This window comes from Drosophila sechellia, chromosome 2L, assembly GCF_004382195.2.
Source record: "Drosophila sechellia strain sech25 chromosome 2L, ASM438219v1, whole genome shotgun sequence".
NCBI classification, from domain to species: Eukaryota; Metazoa; Arthropoda; class Insecta; order Diptera; family Drosophilidae; genus Drosophila; species Drosophila sechellia.
Genome location: NC_045949.1, coordinates 18586388 through 18603544, shown reverse-complemented (window position 1 = coordinate 18603544; position 17157 = coordinate 18586388). Strand labels below are relative to the sequence as shown.

Genomic DNA, 17157 nt, shown 5'->3' with positions numbered 1-17157 from the left:
ATTTGCAAAATGCCAGCTGGTCACATTAAATCTTATCAACAAACCGAACAGCTGACACACACGTCCTTCCCCAACCACCCCCTTTCAACAATAATCCGTCACACTTATCAATTAGCGCGTTTATGACCGCCCCTCGGCCCCAAAAACCGCCCAGATGCTCGGCCCGTGAGCATATTTATTTTCTCTCGCCCCACGGAAAACTTCCACGGGCTTCAGTCTGTCGATTCGCTCGGAAGCGCGCTGTACGCACAAGTTGGCGGAGGAATAGACAAGGTCAAGCAAGGTCTTTCTTTTCGGGTTGACGAATAATCTAAATTCTACGTGCGTGCGCGGGTGGTGAAAGCAGAAAAGAAAGAGAAATGGCTCAGGTGCGACTGCTGGTACAGGGACTTCGGCGGAGCCTACTCAATGTGGGCGTGGCCACGCCCAACGAGTCCACAGCGACCCACAAAAGATCGCAGCACAGCTCGTCGGGCTGCGGGTAAGTCTCTTGAGATTGCGATAAGATTCTCTCATTTTCGGGGGTGTTCCGATCCTAAGAAACTTTTCATTTTTGCAATATATTGCTTTGGTGCTCCAGATGAGCTGAGTAAGCTTCTTCTCATTTAGAATGCTCTTTTAAAATCATGTTTAGTTAAACAATGTATATTGTGTGTACTTTTAAATGCTTTATTGCATATCAATAACTAAAATTCTAGTCTTATAATATAGATACCTTTTCACTGCAACCTGCAGACTTAATCTTACTTTTTTAGTTCCCAAGATCTCGACGTTCTTTCGATCAGAAAGTCGTCGGAGGAACATATTGATATGGCTAGATCGACTTGGCTGATGATCCTAATCATAAAACATGTTCTTCAACTTACCTGTTAGATAATTTTCATCGAATTTCGCATACTCTTTCGCAACTTTTTAAAACTTTAGAAGTCTTAGGTTTATTTAATTTTTGAAATTGTAAACGGGATGAAATTAACTAGAAAAACTTTTAAAGCCAAGCCCAAAGAAAAGAATATGTGAAATGTATTACCGGGAAATTCAAATATATGTTTTGTATTTGTATTCCCTCAGAGATTATGATCTAGTTGTCGTTGGTGGTGGCATCGTCGGCGCCGCATCTGCCCGGGAGATTGTCCTGCGCCATCCATCCCTCAAAGTGGCTGTCCTGGAGAAGGAGTGTAAGCTGGCCAAGCACCAGAGTGGCCACAACTCCGGCGTTATCCATGCTGGTATCTACTATAAGCCTGGAACCCTGAAAGCCCGCCTTTGCGTGGAGGGCATGCATTTGGCCTACGCTTATCTGGATGAAAAAAAGATCCCGTACAAGAAAACCGGGAAGCTGATTGTGGCCACGGATGAGAAAGAGGTGAAGCTGCTGAAGGATTTGGAGAAGCGTGGCATTGCCAACAACGTGCCGGATCTGAGAATGATCGAAGGCAGCGAGATTCAGGAGATCGAACCCTACTGCCAGGGAGTGATGGCGCTTCACAGTCCGCACACTGGTATCGTTGACTGGGGATTGGTTACCCAGCATTATGGCCAGGATTTCAAACAGTGCGGAGGTGATATCTACCTGGACTTTAATGTTAGCAAGTTTAGCGAGACCAAGGAGGGCACCGACTACCCAGTGACCATCCATGGCGCTAGGCCCGGTCAAACGGTTCGTACCAAGAACGTATTAACCTGCGGCGGTTTGCAATCCGACCTGCTGGCTGAGAAGACTGGTTGCCCCAGGGACCCCCGCATCGTGCCTTTCCGTGGAGAGTACCTGCTGCTGACCAAGGAAAAACAGCATATGGTCAAGGGTAATATTTATCCGGTGCCGGATCCACGTTTTCCCTTCCTGGGAGTTCACTTTACGCCGCGAATGGACGGATCTATCTGGCTGGGACCAAACGCCGTGCTGGCTCTGAAACGGGAAGGTTACACGTAAGTCTTCTTAGAACTCATATTTAAACTTGACTGACACCTCACTTCTCCCAGCTGGGGTGACATAAATCTTTTCGAGCTTTTCGACGCCCTGCGCTATCCGGGCTTCGTAAAGATGGCGAGCAAGTACATCGGCTTCGGGCTCAGCGAGATGTCCAAATCGTGGTTTATTAACCTGCAGATCAAGGCGTTGCAGAAGTACATCCCGGACATTACGGAGTACGATATCCAGCGTGGTCCCGCTGGAGTACGTGCCCAAGCAATGGATCTCGATGGCAATCTGGTGGATGATTTTGTTTTCGATCGCGGACAAGGATCGGGAGCGCTAGCCAAGCGAGTGCTCCACTGCAGAAACGCCCCATCGCCGGGCGCTACTAGTAGCTTGGCCATTGCAAAGATGATCGCAGACAAGATCGAGAATGAGTTCTCTATCGGCAAGTGATGCCTTTATCTCAAATAATGTAACCAAAGTCTAAAAGTCTAGGTCCTATATTCTGCCTTTATGTCAGTAATGTCTGTACTGATTCGCCACTTTCGCATTTCTTTTCGAAACTGTAATGTTGATCTATTGTATATAAAACAAAATTAAAACTTGTGCAGGTTTCTAAGATAACCTTTAATTCAGTTCGAGTATGTGTCGGTTTTTTCTTTGAGGTGAATCATCGTCCTTAATGCCCAACACCTTAATCTGCTTCTTTAATGATTTCTCCTCCAAGGCAGATTGTATCAGTTTTGTGCACTTTTCGTTTAAAATTTTCAGACCGTTCGCAGCATGCTGACGCATTTGAGGATCACAGGATTCATCCGCTTCAATCGCTTTTAGAAGGCGATAAATGGGCAGTAACATTTCCTGGTAATCCAGTAGGTTCTCCATGCCATTTAATAGTTCAGCTAAGACCAGGACTGCTGCACGCTTAGAGGGAACATATCCTCCGGTGGTTAATTCGCTATTAACAAGTTGGAGTAACTCGTGGAAGAAGTTCTGCACTTGAAAGGCCAACAGGCGACAAAGCTGGGCGAGATTGGCAAAGGCTGACATCCGGAATTCGTGAACAGGAGACCGGGAGCCGTGCATGAAGCAGTTGAGAAGAACCGCCTTGTATCGAAAGCAAAGAGGACCTGGATGGGATTAATATAAAAGTTTAGGGTAATTCTTAGCTGTGTAGAACATAGCTTACCCAACTCCTGAGCAACTTTCAGAATAGCTTCACCCACTACAAGGCGGTAGTCTAAGTTAGCCGTCTCTGATAGGTACTCATCACTCAATTTGTCCAGCACATCGGACTCCATCACATGAACAAGCGACACAAAGAGCCGAACACAATTTAGGAAGGTATAGGATTCCTTATCCTTGAGAGTGGTCAGGGCTAAAGCTATGATAAGTTGGCCCTGCGCTAAGGTAGCAGGATCTCTTTTTTTCAGCAAATCAATCATCATCTGAATGCCATACACTTGCACGTGGGATTGCTTTTCCTCTATCAGGGACCGAGCTTTTTGAAAAGGTTGTATTTTAACAGCTTCACTTGGTCGCCATGCGCCGTGAATTATTGTAAGCAATGATTGTACAGATTGCTGGATAAGAGGGTTCGCAGATTGAGCACCCAACTGGTGTAGTTGCTCTTTCAGTTCCTTACAGGCCTCTGAAAGTTGAATATTCTCACTGCCCTCAAGAATTTCCTGCAAAAGGTTTAGAACGAGAAGTAGGATCTGATCCGTGGTCTCTTGCTCTCTAGATCGGTTCACAAGCAAGTCTTTTAGTATATGTAGAAGCTTCTTGGTATGTTGTGATAGCTGAGCTCTTAATGGTTGATGGGCTACCATTTGGTTTAAAGCAATAAGCAAATCTAGCATCAGTTGATATTTGGAGTGCAGAAAGTCTCTGAGCTCTGCTTCTGATGAAATAAAATCGACGCTGGCTAAAGATTTATCATTTATCTGTTTAGCTATGAAGCCCAAAAGACAGAGGAAAACTTTGCAGGTGAGGGAATGATGAGAGCTAGATGTGAGTAGACCGGGCAATATTCTGCCCATATCGTGATCTGCTTGATGATCTTTGTGAGCTACTTTAACCTGAATTTGAGTTGTGCTCATGGAAGGCAGGATTATAATGCGTGGGTTTAAACACTTCCAAGGAGGTTCCTTCTCAACTTCCCATTTAAACAGCTTCTGGAGTATCGCAGGTAATTCGTTTTCCATTTCTCTGTTGTCCAGACAACGCAAAATAATGGCAGAAAGCTGCGATGACGCCGGTAATTCCATTGGTAGGCCATCGTATAGTTGGAGCAGCAATGGAAGGTAAGGAACGAGTAGATTACTAGGTAAGCAAGCTACGGTTGAAGAACAAAAGAGATGCTGCCATAAGAGGATGCGATTGCACAGTTCCTGGTGATCCATTAAGATAAGGCCATTAATAATGTCTTCTGGGTTACAAAGCGTTTCCCAGTGTTTGGATAATATTTCTTCTATCAGCTTTTGATTTGTATCACTTAAATCGTAAAGTCTTCTGAGCGATAGGACACCGGCGCACATTTTGTCCGCATTTTGGAGATAGAATTTGCAATAATCTAGCAACTGGAAAATCATTTTTTCTTGCGCTAACTGAGAAAATCCTTTTCTGGCCACAATACTAGCCACAATTTCCGCATTTCTGGAAGCACTCACATTGGGAGTTTGATGGAGGGCATCAACAAGACTAGCGAATCCTTGGGGTAAGTGAAGCTTTCCTAGGAGTTGACGATGCAATAATTGGGCCAGAGGTGCGCAAAGAGGTGTGGCTTTAAGTAGCAATATGTGGCGAAAGAAATCTGCTTTCGATTCATGTTGCCAGAGGTAGGATATAGCCTTATCCAGCAGTGGAGAGTCCTGCTGCACACGTAGACTCACAATGGCCGCCAGTAGATCCCTTTGCAACAGCTCCATCGAGTTGGCTATGTGGAACTGTCGAATGGGCAGTATATTTATAAATAACTGAATGCTTAGAAGCATCAATGAAAAGTTAGCTTTAAGATTCCCACGGGCCTCACAAAAGATAGGCGATTTGTAGAAATCCTCATGCAGTTGGCATCGAAGCGAGTAATATGATAACTCTTGTGAAGCCTGGATGCACAGTTTTAGGTGCGCAACCGAAATAAGATTCTCCTTTGCGTCGCTGTGGAAATTAATGTTCCTCGTGATCGAATGTAGCACATGTTGCAATCTTATTATATAGCATATAGTAGGATCCGAATCGGGATCAATACTAGATTCTTGATCGTCTGTCAACTGATATTCCTGGCATAGCTCATGCAATTGCTGACCAATTTCGAGTTTAGCATATTTTTCCAAAATTCGCAGATTGATTTCCAAGGCGTCGGCAGTCTCCGAGTTATTTGCGGTATTTGCTGTCGAAATATTAGTATTAAGGATACTACAATGATTATATGATGTTAACCAATTTACCTAGAGCCTTACTAAGCCTTAAATTCTCTAAAAGAGCAAAGTACTTGGCCGTATTTATCATTGTTATCACAGCAAACTACAATTTTGCGAATTTAGCGACCATTTGCTAGAGATGATTGTTTACAATGTCACCAACGCATCGATAACATATTGATAAGGGTAACACGGTGTTGGCAGCATAGCTAATTAAAACTGCGCGATAGTTTAATGTAGCCAATGTAGCTATATATTTTATTGAATATAAAACCATGTTATTTGTTGAAATTGGATCAAATTACAAAAAATTATAATTATATTTTATAATTTAGTTATAAAACTGTTTCTGTAAACGGGGATTTCCTAGTTTTCAGAATTTCGAGATTGCAACCAACCTATCTAAATATCGATAGACGTCTGCAATAGCCGCGGATTGCGCATCTGACTGCAGCAAAGCGCTCTGGTCACACTGGCCCACGAACAACTCGAGAGCAGCAGGAAAATCGAACAACTTTCTTTTTCCACTGTGTGTGCCTGCAAAAACACAAAGTGCGCAGAATAGCTTTATTCAGCTAGCCGATACGACTCGAAAGTGGATTAATTGGCCAGCGGCACCGACGCCCCGCCCACCGTCAGCCGCCCTCCCAAAATTAAAAATTGCCAAAAACACCTACGCGCAGGCAATTAAGACCGTGTTAGCTAGTGTGCGTGTGCGCTCGCGAGTGTGTGTGTGCTGCTGGGGCAGTAATCATTTTCTGGTGAAAATCGGTGGAAAATGAAGAAAATCCTGTCCAAGTTCGAGCGCAATGAGAACTCGCGACTGGAGAATCCGCCCAACAGCAGCAGCTCGTCGTCCTCGAACGAGAAGAACAGCTTCGTGGGCAAGGTCTTCACAGTGGGACGCGTCACGGTCACCGTAGAGGATGTCCTGGCAGAAGGTAGACGACTATATATACACTCTTATATCTGTGCTCCCATTCCCCTATCTGCAACACGTCGCCCGCGATTATGCTTATCACCTGCCTGATTTACAGGTGGGCAGTAGCCTGCCGTCCGCTTTTCGGTCTCGCCCCTCCTCAGAGATTAGATAAACCCCTTCAGCGCGAGAGCTCCCAAATGTGGGGCGTACTCAAAGCGCTTAAGAGCATAAAAATCAGCTGCGTATCCCCCATAATTGGGGGCGCCACTTGTCGCATTTCCGATTAAACATAGGATCCAAATCACATAACTTAAACACTTATTCAGTCTTTACTCCCAATCATTTCTGTATAAGAGCGATAAAGTCGTAACAACTACACTCCGACTTGGATATATTATCTTCTAACGAACCGGAAAGCATTTTAAATTATTTCATTAATTATGAATACTTAATAATGTTTTGTAGCCAAAATTCCAACTAATTGCACTGCAATTTTTGCCCTTGGCAAAGAACTTAACTACATATTTATGTCCATAACTCGGGTCTCTAATGGCTTGCAGATATTTTGACTTTAAAGAGTTTATTTTTGCCAAAACCAGAAATGCCTGCATTTCTATTGTGACATATTGCGTTAGAGAAACACGACGGTTACGGTTCTGGTTGGTTTTTCCATGGAATACCCATTGAATTCCCGTAGCCACTACACATGGCCACAAATCAATTGAATCAATTATGTTAATTTAGCCAATGAAGCGGCAAGACCAACACTCATCAGCCGACTGTCTCCGACAGTCTTCCGTTTTTCACCTTTGCCGAGCTAAATGGCAAAGTTCGTCCCTAAGGAAATCGACTGTGCTGTGTCCTTGTCCTTGAAATGCGGAGTGCTCCACTCCACATCATCCTGCAGTGCAAGTGCCTCCTTGTTGGCCTGGCACCAGTACCCTCCGCCCAACATTTGATCATCTAACGATTGCCCACCCACCGCCTGGCCAGCCATTCGCCACCTTTCCTTTAGCCATTACGTAGTGTTTTTACTTTTTATACTTTTGGCAAGCAGACTCGATTCGTAATTTTGTTTTGCGCTGCGCTGGCGCCGCTGGCAAGTAGTCAGCTGTTGTCGGGGATACCCTGTAATCGAAAAGGCTATGCGTTTGTCGAACACGGTTATTTGGTTAAAGTTTTTGAATTAGTATAACAAATTATCAACTAAATTATCTATTCTTAACTAATTAATTTAATCCAGTAACGTAACTATTAGTATTTAATTTAAGAAAGAGAAAAATCGATTGAATCCTTTGCAGATGCTCAATGTATAAAATGCGCTTATAGTCAAGTTTAAACAGTTCGATATGCTGGATACCTCCAAAGTAACTCTGTGCTTAATCACCTTAAATATTTACCTGCTTTCTTTGATTCGACTTTTGAGCAGCCAACAACAATTACAAATGACTAAGCGACAAACGGTTAACGAATGAAGCTTTCCCGCCGGGATCCCGCCTTAACCCCTTACCCCAAACACTTAACCGCTTACTGCCCACCTTGCAGTTGACGCCCCTTCAGACGTATTTTCTACCCTCGCTTGCGTTCCGAATTGCCTTCTCGCGTTTTCTCGCATCGCTACAATTGTGCATTGTTATTGTTGCTTTTTATACTATTATTACTGGATGTTGTTGCTGTACTTTTTGCCAATGTTGATTTGTTGCTGTTGGCTGGGCAACCTTCAGCATTGATTAACATTTGACGCCATAATTTCACAAAGTCGAGCAAAAATGGTTACATTTGCTGGTCCGCTATTCACTTCTCTCTATCGCCTACACTGGGAGAAATGGGGTGTCCATTTACAGCAAATGTTCCATAAATATTGTCAATATTAAAACATTCTCTAAATCGTCTATGCATGCATTGAGATCATTGTTTTTGTTTATATCCAATATAAATGTTTTTTCTTAGTGCCCACTGTGCCTATTTTTTTATTTTACCACCCCTCCGCCTTCCCCCGCCGAGTATTGTTATTGTCGCATGTTATTGTTGTTATTTCTGTACGTGACCTTCAATAATTTAGTTTATATTGCGTTGCCTTTTTATCGTACATTTTGAAGTGGCGCAAAGCGACAGGTGGAGAGGGCTGAAATGTGGGGGCATTCTACTTGAATTCTATTTGCAATACTGAAATAAACCTCATGCAAATGGCCTGTTAGGCAAAACATGTGTAAATCGTTCCATGGCCAGACAGTAACTGCTATCGCTCGAATTCGGGTACCCTCTACTATTTCAACACCGCGTGGGGGATTTTTGTGAACGTGAAATTTTTATAGTAAAGAAATTGCATTATTATTACGTAGATATATGACATAAATTATGTGGGAAGGAATGGTCACAGATACGTGTGCTATAAAAATGTGACACATATTTCCTTTAATAAGCAAATTAGTCTATTAATTGAAAAATGCTGTCTTCTGCAGCTACTCCCTGCCTAAATAAGATCAAGATAATCGTATATTTTATGTATATACAATAACAGCCCGATTAATAGCTTAGCTTACTTTCAGTTTCCTCCCCCCATTCAAATATGCTATGTTGTTTACAGCTGACAGCTGTTATGGATGTCTAGCCCGTCAACTTACCCCACTAATGCTCTGTTTTTCTCTACCCCATCACTTCAAAACTCACGCAGGTGGTTTCGCCATGGTCTTTTTGGCCAGGGGCAACGGCGGAGGCAGCTCCTCGGCGACCAAGTACGCCCTGAAGCGAATGTACGTCAACAATGAGCATGATCTGAACGTAGCCAAGCGGGAGATCCAGATAGCGGTGAGTAAATAAATCGGGACAAACAAACCTAATCTAATAGGACAATCACTTTCACTCCCCCAGAGCAACCTGAGTGGTCACAAAAACATCATTGGTTATGTGGACTCCAGCATCACGCCCACGGGAAACGGGGTGTGCGAGGTGCTACTCCTGATGCCCTACTGCAAGCATCACATGCTGGCCATGATGAATGCAAGGTAAACGAAGTGAATATAAAAATGTAGTTTATTTGATTGCTGAATTCGAATGTAATCCAATGGAATTCGCCACAGATTGCACGTTGGCTTCACGGAGCCCGAGGTGCTCAACATCTTCTGTGATATTGCCGAGGCTGTCTCTCGATTGCACTACTGTCAGACTCCGATCATCCATCGGGACCTTAAGGTGGAGAACATTCTGCAAACGGACGCGGGCAGCTTCGTACTCTGCGACTTCGGATCGGCAACGGCCAAGACGTTAAATCCTCAACAGCACGGAGTCACCGTGGTGCAGGAGGAGATCCAAAAGTACACCACTCTATCTTATCGGGCTCCCGAGATGATCGACCTGTACGGGGGCAAAAGCATAACCACAAAGGCGGACATTTGGGCACTGGGTTGCATGCTCTACAAGCTGTGCTTCTTTTCCATGCCTTTTGGGGAGAGTACTTTGGCTATCCAGAATGGACAGTTTTCCATTCCAGACTCCTCAAAGTACTCGAAGGGCATGCACCAACTAATTAAATATATGTTGGAACCCGATATGGAGAAGCGACCAAACATTTGGCAAGTTGGCGAGGTGGCCTTTCGACTGGCGGGCAAGGATAATCCCATTCAGAATCTCCATGTGAGTAATGCTTGATGTTTGTGTGTTCAGATTCCTGTATGATAATCTGTTTGCTTATTTTCCATCAGAAAACTGCCATTCCAAACTTCGACCTACTGGTAGTGCCTCCGTTTGAATCGGAAGCCAAGAGGATCAGTGCAGCGGCCTCCAAGGCGGCGAAGGCGCAGAATGTGTCAGTTGTGGAGGCGGGAACCAGTGTAGCTCCTCGGTCTCGTCCTAAGGGTTCCTCATCGGTACATGGAGGAAATCCCTTGGGTCTCGGGTTGCCTCCCAGTCCCTCGCCAAGACAGAATATCACCTCTCCACAACCTCAACCTCAACCTGTGGTCGAGCAGTTCCAGGCCAACTTCCCAGCTATGCCACCTGCTGTTCCTCCTCCTCAAGCTGTTACTCCGGCAGCTCCTGCTGCCAGTAACCTCTTCGAGGCAAGTGGTTATCCAGATCCATTCAATGAGCCAGCTGCAGCAGTAATTCCTACTGAATTTCTGCCAGCAGCAGAAGAACCTAACAAGGAGGAAGTGCCTCAGGACTTGAACGTCATTGCAGGCACGCCCACCAAGAGCATGCTGACGCCGCCCAAGCCAAGCGGAGGAGGTGGTCATAGGCGTAACGTTAGCGACACCTCGGCCTTCAATAAGTAAGTTTAATATAAGAAAACAGAAGCTAATCTAAAATCAAGAATACACATTTTAATTCGACAAATTTTAAGTTACCTTTTTAATCACAAAAGTTGTGTCTTGTTATCGTTTTTTAAGTTTACTTGGTCAGCATCAATATTATTGCTTTCCCCCAAAGGTTTCAGCCTGAAAATTAAGATATATGGTTTCATAAATATTTAAATATTCTTGATGTTAGACATTTCCAAATGCGTTGGTCCTGCACGATCTGTATGTGTTCTGTGTTCTGCTCTTCTCTTGCTCTTTTACTCACTCTCTGCTTGTCTCTTTCTGAGAATTCCCGATCCTTAAGAGCTACAAGTGACCAGGATGAGGCCGATGAGCCACGGAGTCAATAGATTCTTTGTAGCCTTAAGATCTCTTGCATTCACGAACTTACTTTTCCTGCTTTGCTTGCTCTTTTTCCTTATTTTTAATTTTTTTCCATCACTCACTGATCATCTAATCATTCATTTGTTCTGTTGCGCTCCAGAACTTTTGCCAATGAGACAAGTCAGTTTCTGGCTCCGTTTAACAATAACTTGGCTGCCATGGGCGACGGTCAGCAGACTTTGGCTAGTGCTACCTCGAATCCCGGGATATATGCATCTTCAACGGCGAACTCAGCCGCGGTATCCATTAGCGAATTAATGAAACCAGGACAAACGGCGGTGGAAAAGCGAGTAGATTCCTGGAATCCGTTCGAAGAGGAGCAGCCCTTCAGCCAGATGACTGAGGACCACATCTTTGAGGCAGAGTTCGACAAGATACGACAGAGAGGCAGTCAAGGAAGTACGTTTTGGAAGAGTGCGTTTTAGCGCAATATTAACCTCTTTAATGCTTTCAGGCATCACAGCAAAATCGGCATCCACAACTTCCACGTTAACACCAACGGAGCAGATTCCCTCTGCGGTTGTGGCTCCTGTTACATCTGCTCCTGGTGCAGTGCCTCCTCCGCCGATTGCTGCCGCTGTGTCTCCTCACCCGTCGCAGGTCTCCGAGGATCCATTCGGATCGGCGCCATTCAGTTTGCCACCCGGACTGCGCGAGAAGGCGAGCTCGCTGCGCAAAACCGGAGGTAAAGCATGAAATTCTACCTTAAATGTTTGCAATGCCAGAATACGTTTAGTTTTCCGATTGTCGCTTTTGTTCGCTCTCAATCTCAATCCAGAAAGTGAAAGTGATTTGAACGTAGACGTAGACGTAGTCTAAAAACTTCCTAGTAACGCTATGCTCAACTCAGCAAAGTGCCGCCAAGGCGATCTCCTCGATATCCTCCATCCAAGGAGCCGCTTCCAGACCACATCGGCAGCCGCCGTAAAATTCGATCAGCTCCAGCAATAAATTAACCGTATACTAGCCGATCGCTGCTCGATCGAAGAATCTAGCGTGCCATATAGATGGGGGAAGATCCCGCGAATACTACTTAAGTGCAATCAATCAATTTGTAAATACCCCATGCACCTACCAACCAACCAAAAATATCTCAACGAACCTTCTTATCTTTTGTCATATGAGTTTATTCGGTGATTAATATGTTTTCTTCAAAATGAGCTGTAATTCCTTAAACCTATTTGGTTAAAAATACCACCAATCTTACGTTTTCCAAAATTTATACCCCTATAAAATTATACATCGTCATGAAAAGTTAGTTTTTTGGTAAACTATTTCCTTTCCTTTATAATTCCTTTATTAACTTTTGTTTATTTCGAAAACAAATATACTTTTTTCCCTCCCTCCATTTCTTTAACCATCATCAATCTGCGCGCTTCTAACAAAGTAATACTTGGTGCTGGTACTGTGCTTGATACAAATTATCGGAAAACCAACCCAAAACTAATAAATCATATATTTAAATATATTATATCTAGGTATTAAGTTAATTTAGTTCGTAATGGTAATAAATTAGCGGTTGTGGTTCAAAAACTAACCAATCAAAAGAACAAATTTCAATTATTTGTATTGTACAATTCATTGGCTTATTAGTGAATGTATCTACTCTGTGTGTAATTGTAAATTAAGCTAAGAGAAGAACTAGAACTATTTATTCATGTTGTTAGCGTAGTGTGTGAAGCAATTCAATTCTACTGGCGTATACATTTTTGGCAATAATTTGCATATCAGAGTTATTACTTACTATACATACATGTGTTAAACGTGCAATTCTAAAAATTAATGCTAAAAAGATTATTATTATTATGGATCTGTAGATCTGATTAAAGCTAAACACGACACCAAACTTTATTAAGATTTATACCCTCTGATCGTTTTTCAATTCTGCTTTCGATGAAGTTCCCATAAAACTCCGATCTCTTCGGATTTGGCAGCAGACAAACAAACAAAAGTAATCCAATCAATTGTTAATTATCACTACGAGAGAGTCCAATCAACGCAAGACAATATACATATGTACGATCAAGCTCGAGATAGTCCAATAATGTTTTCCGAATTGTCCAAATTGACCACTTTTGTTCTCTACACACAGACACACCAATTGAAATGTTCAATTAGCTTTAATTACTACTCTTGTTAATACTGTAAATAATTAAGCCAATGGAAGAAAACCCCTTTAAGAGTTAAACCAAAGAGCTAACACTTAGTAACTAGATTTACCCAAAATGAGCAACCGATAAGCGCAATGAAAGCAACAAAAGTCAGGTAACCAAGACACATACATACAAGCAGATTATCAGATGACAGCAAATACAGAATATATCTATATATACATAAAGCACTATATATTTATACAAACCAATTAAAAAAGGGCGTTAGCTTAAGCTCAGCCACAAGAATTGTACGAGATTAAAACCAAAACTGAAGCAAAACTGCAATAAACTCTATATTATGTTTAAAAAACTGAACATTCACAAAATGTAAATCGAGCTAACTAAATTTATGGGCTGCACTATGATAAGTAATTGGTTTGGCATGCACAGCAAAACATTTGAAGTTATAAACTTTAGAATTGGCATTTGCCCAATTAATCAACAAAATGTTTGATGGAAGTTTTTCAAAAGTCGTTGTGCATGCCATCAAATCACCACATAATTTCCCAAATTAATTGTTGGGTCAACATTACAACGTATTCCAGCTTCTATCGTCGCCTTCGTCATTCAACTAACCAAACTATTACGTATACGTCACGTTGAGCATAAAGCATTCATAAATCACTTAGTAACATATTACATTGCAGGCGATAACAACCACGTGTTCTCACATTTATCATCCATAATTAGTTGTAGAACAAACTGCCGCTAACCCGTAATCTCATTACCTTACTGCATAAAAGTCCTTCGCTCTCGTCCACAGCGAAATTCATCGGCGTTTCATCTGGTGGAACAGGAGGCGGAGTGGCCACGCCTATCGGCTTGGTAGCGGGAGGAGCAAACACCGCCACCTCATCCAACTCATCCAAGTGGATGCTCTCCCCCACCCTGGAGGTTTCCAGCGAAGAGAAGACCTCGCTTATCAGCAAACTCAAAACAGACTCGGAATGTGGAATTCCAGGCGCTGTTGGAGGAGCTGGAGAAGGTGTCTCTGGTTATGTTAAGCTACCTGTAGAAGATCGCAACAAGTACGAGAAGCTTCGCAGCAAAGATCAGCCGACTTCCGATGATTCCGATTCCGAGGCTTCGGAGTTCTTTCAACAAGACAGCGATGAAGGAGGTGGGGGTATCTTTAGGCAAATGCAGATGGTGACAAGCAATTTGCCGGAAACCATACATAAAATCCAACAGGTTGCCTATCACAAGGTGGACAAGACAGCGCATCTGCCAATTGTAAAGAAGCTTCGCGATAAGACCAAGAAACCCACAACAGCTGCCCATCAAGCGGCCCAACAACTAAATCTCATGGCTGCCGCGGTAGCTGCACAAGCTGAAGAAGCTGCCAAGGCGGCGGAATCCGACGGTGATTCCATCGGATCTGCCAGTGACCTGCGGGCAGAGGATGATGATCTATTTGACGAGAATCCTCGCCAGACACAAGCCAAGCAACGTCGTCCTTTGCCAACAGAAATGGATGGAATAAGCGAATCAGTGAAGACCTGTAGCAGCTCTGCCTACCATGCAGAATGTGAAAGTGTGACCACCCATGAAGACGATGTGCGTAGTCGGGTGGTGGTGAAGGTGCGGATGAGGAAGAAGGACCGTGCCCTTGTGACTGCCACTGGCGACCCAAGTGCTCCGTCGGAAGAACTGAGTCCCACTTCCAGCGATCTCCTGCACAAGTTCGGCGATCGTCCGTTGCTGCTAGATGATGAATTGGATTATGGTTCTGGAGAAAGCAAGAGTAGCACTGAATCTCCTGTGGCTCCAACTCTGCCAACAAATCCCGATGTGCAGGAATCAGAGGAGGATGTGTTCGCCCTGGCTCCATTTAAATTACCAGTCGGAGTTCCTTTGAAACGAAAGACTAAATCCAAAGCTAAGCCCAAGCCGTCGGAACCCGAGATGTGGACTTCAACACCAGTTAAAAGCGCCGCTGTCGGAGATCCCTCTACCAACTTTGCCAGTTTTCCAGCACAGCTCACGCCAACCAATAATGTGGGGAGCTCCGCGCAGCTAGATGAGTTCAATGAGCCAATTTTCAATCCCTTCCAGGAAAACGCACAGAACACGCAGTCAGAGGAAACTAATCAATGCGACCTATTCGGCTTGGAGCCATTTCCACAGGTAATTCGTACAATCGAACAGAACCCACAGCACCACCAGATCCACCAATTTCCCAGCCACAACAACAATAACAATGTGATCAAAGTGCCCGCCTCTGTATCTGTTGCTCTTCCTGCCTCCGTTCCTGTGTCTGTTTCCGTCAATTCGTCTGCCCCACAACTGGTGACCATAAATCACTCGATTATTATCAACAAAACGCCGGAGCCACCGATGAACTATAATAATAATAATAACCAGACTGCTAAGTCGAGTGGCACCAGCAGTGTCTATGTGAATGTGCCGTCTTTCTCCAGCATGAGCACCAGTTCCTGCTCCATTAACCAGCCACAATCCTCACCAGCAGCTGTGATTCCAGTTCAAGCACCTCTTCCAGTTCCAGTTCCTGCCCCTGTTTCCGTTCCAGCCGTTCCAGCTCCAATACCAGCGGTCGTTACCCATCTGCGTCCTTTGCTGCCCATTGCCGATAATGCGTATGTGCAAATCTCCCAAGATCGCTGCTCAGATTTCACACCGGACGACGAGGAGGAGCCCGTGGTGTTGCGTGATGCCGATGTGGTGGCAGACGGAATCGGTATACCTACCCCTGCGAAGCCCAAGAAGGAGAAGTCCCATCTGGCTGTGAGGGTTCTGCCGGGAAAGCTCACCCAAAAGGTTAAGGGACATTCGTACAAAAAAGTAAGCGCGGCTGCCCTTGGATCCACCAGTTCCCTTAGTTCCGGCAGTAAGCAGAAGCACCAGCGATTGCAGTACCAGTCCCACGATGATGACGACGACGAACAGGATCAGGATGAGAATCGAGGAGCTGGAGGCGGCCGCAATTTCCAATCAAACACCATTCAAAACTCTGCCAAAACCGGCTTCAGCAATATGAGCTTTGAGGACTTTCCCTCGGATCAGGAAATGGATCGTCTGTCCAGGACCATTCCCTTCGAGGTGGTTAGAAACGAAAAGATGTTACTCGAGGCGGAGAAGAAGTTCGGCTCCCTCAAGCGACGGAACAACTTGTTCTCATAATGTGGACAGTGGGGCGAGACCATTAAGGAGACCTGAGACTGAGTGTTTCAAATTATGTTGGCATTTCGTTTAAGCTTTTCTCCGTTCCGTTTTTAATGTGGTTCCAAAAATAACCAATATCTGTATTTTTTGAACATAGTATTCGCGTGTAGCAATGTTGAAAAGTGGCTAGTACCCATACATATTACACACACAACAAGAACAATACCTATAACTGTTATTTAGTGCAAAAATTTAAACTAGTTTTAGATGCGAAACATGTTTTAGAATTTATACAGTGCGTAAGTTTACCAAAGTTACATTTATTTTTGTGGCATTTTTCAGCTTGAAGTATTTCATGAATTATATATTTATACAAAACTATGTGATTATACACCCACACCCAATAACAACCCCAAAAAACAATTTATCACCTAAGCCAATTGCATTCACTAACACACCAAGGTATTTAAGAATTAATTATTCTATCCGTTTCGAATAACATACGCGTTTATGTTAGTACACCAATTGTTTTGCATTATGTATTATCTCGACTATATAAAATATGCATATTGTATTTATAATTTACTCCAGTGTTTTCTTTGGTTTCCTTGGGAAAACGCAACAAACTTGCCGCCCTCTCTTAAACAAAAGAAATTTTTAGAGTATCAACTGTATCAGCTGTTGGGTTGCTATAGACAAAAGATAATGCACAGACATCTGTTGCTTATCGAAAAATGTATTTATATATATAATGTTGTGGTTAAGTACCTCATACAAGTTTTTCTTCTCGCCAACAGCTTGTTGCTATTTTAGTACCTTTGTGACATTAAATGCCATTGAATTTTTACAGTTTTACAGTAGGAACTGAACCTAACTCGATTCTTACGTGTTTTCTCGAAACATCTTTGATTCTTTATTAGTTAACTATATTACTATTTTA

The 17157-nt window shown here is 43.5% G+C and overlaps 3 protein-coding genes across 6 annotated transcripts; 2 read left to right on the top strand and 1 right to left on the bottom strand.

Moving 5' to 3' along the window:
* Positions 1-71: 71 nt before the first annotated feature.
* On the top strand, positions 72-2550 carry LOC6614613 (L-2-hydroxyglutarate dehydrogenase, mitochondrial). Its single transcript, XM_002039005.2, has 3 exons — positions 72-481; positions 1069-1926; positions 1981-2550. The coding sequence occupies exons 1-3, from the start codon at positions 360-362 to the stop codon at positions 2366-2368; spliced, it is 1368 nt and encodes a 455-aa protein (XP_002039041.1). The 5' UTR covers positions 72-359; the 3' UTR covers positions 2369-2550.
* LOC6614612 (transport and Golgi organization protein 6) lies at positions 2522-5475 on the bottom strand. The gene is made up of 3 exons (XM_002039004.2): positions 5365-5475; positions 3105-5306; positions 2522-3045 (listed from the first exon to the last, which is right to left on the bottom strand). Exons 1-3 carry the CDS (start codon positions 5423-5425, stop codon positions 2543-2545), a joined length of 2766 nt encoding a protein of 921 aa, XP_002039040.1. The 5' UTR covers positions 5426-5475; the 3' UTR covers positions 2522-2542.
* A 321-nt stretch (positions 5476-5796) lies between these two features.
* LOC6614611 (AP2-associated protein kinase 1) lies at positions 5797-16802 on the top strand. Of its 4 annotated transcripts, none has more exons than XM_032727270.1 (8): positions 5797-6278; positions 8934-9067; positions 9131-9264; positions 9340-9892; positions 9961-10529; positions 11042-11340; positions 11396-11626; positions 11678-13420. In XM_032727270.1, the coding sequence occupies exons 1-8, from the start codon at positions 6116-6118 to the stop codon at positions 11758-11760; spliced, it is 2166 nt and encodes a 721-aa protein (XP_032583161.1). In that variant the 5' UTR covers positions 5797-6115; the 3' UTR covers positions 11761-13420. The 4 variants fall into 4 exon arrangements, with proteins under 4 accessions (XP_032583161.1, XP_032583125.1, XP_032583211.1 ...); XM_032727234.1 differs by lacking the exon at positions 11678-13420 and adding an exon at positions 13838-14014 and having other exon boundaries at positions 5798-6278; XM_032727320.1 differs by having other exon boundaries at positions 5798-6278; positions 11720-13420.
* The last annotated feature ends 355 nt before the right edge of the window (positions 16803-17157 follow it).

What these genes read in the sequence shown, in the direction of transcription:
- LOC6614613 (XM_002039005.2), top strand. Translation starts at nt 360, where the DNA reads ATGGCTCAGGTGCGACTGCTGGTACAGGGACTTCGGCGGAGCCTACTC. An exon ending in CACAGCTCGTCGGGCTGCGG is followed by an intron (nt 482 to 1,068) that starts GTAAGTCTCTTG and finishes GTATTCCCTCAG; the next exon opens with AGATTATGATCTAGTTGTCG. An exon ending in CTGAAACGGGAAGGTTACAC is followed by an intron (nt 1,927 to 1,980) that starts GTAAGTCTTCTT and finishes CACTTCTCCCAG; the next exon opens with CTGGGGTGACATAAATCTTT.
- LOC6614611 (XM_032727204.1), top strand. Translation starts at nt 6,116, where the DNA reads ATGAAGAAAATCCTGTCCAAGTTCGAGCGCAATGAGAACTCGCGACTG. An exon ending in AGCGGGAGATCCAGATAGCG is followed by an intron (nt 9,068 to 9,130) that starts GTGAGTAAATAA and finishes TCACTCCCCCAG; the next exon opens with AGCAACCTGAGTGGTCACAA. An exon ending in ATCCCATTCAGAATCTCCAT is followed by an intron (nt 9,893 to 9,960) that starts GTGAGTAATGCT and finishes ATTTTCCATCAG; the next exon opens with AAAACTGCCATTCCAAACTT.
- LOC6614612 (XM_002039004.2), bottom strand. Translation starts at nt 5,425, where the DNA reads ATGATAAATACGGCCAAGTACTTTGCTCTTTTAGAGAATTTAAGGCTT. An exon ending in AAGGCTTAGTAAGGCTCTAG is followed by an intron (nt 5,307 to 5,364) that starts GTAAATTGGTTA and finishes ATATTTCGACAG; the next exon opens with CAAATACCGCAAATAACTCG. An exon ending in GAAAGTTGCTCAGGAGTTGG is followed by an intron (nt 3,046 to 3,104) that starts GTAAGCTATGTT and finishes AATCCCATCCAG; the next exon opens with GTCCTCTTTGCTTTCGATAC.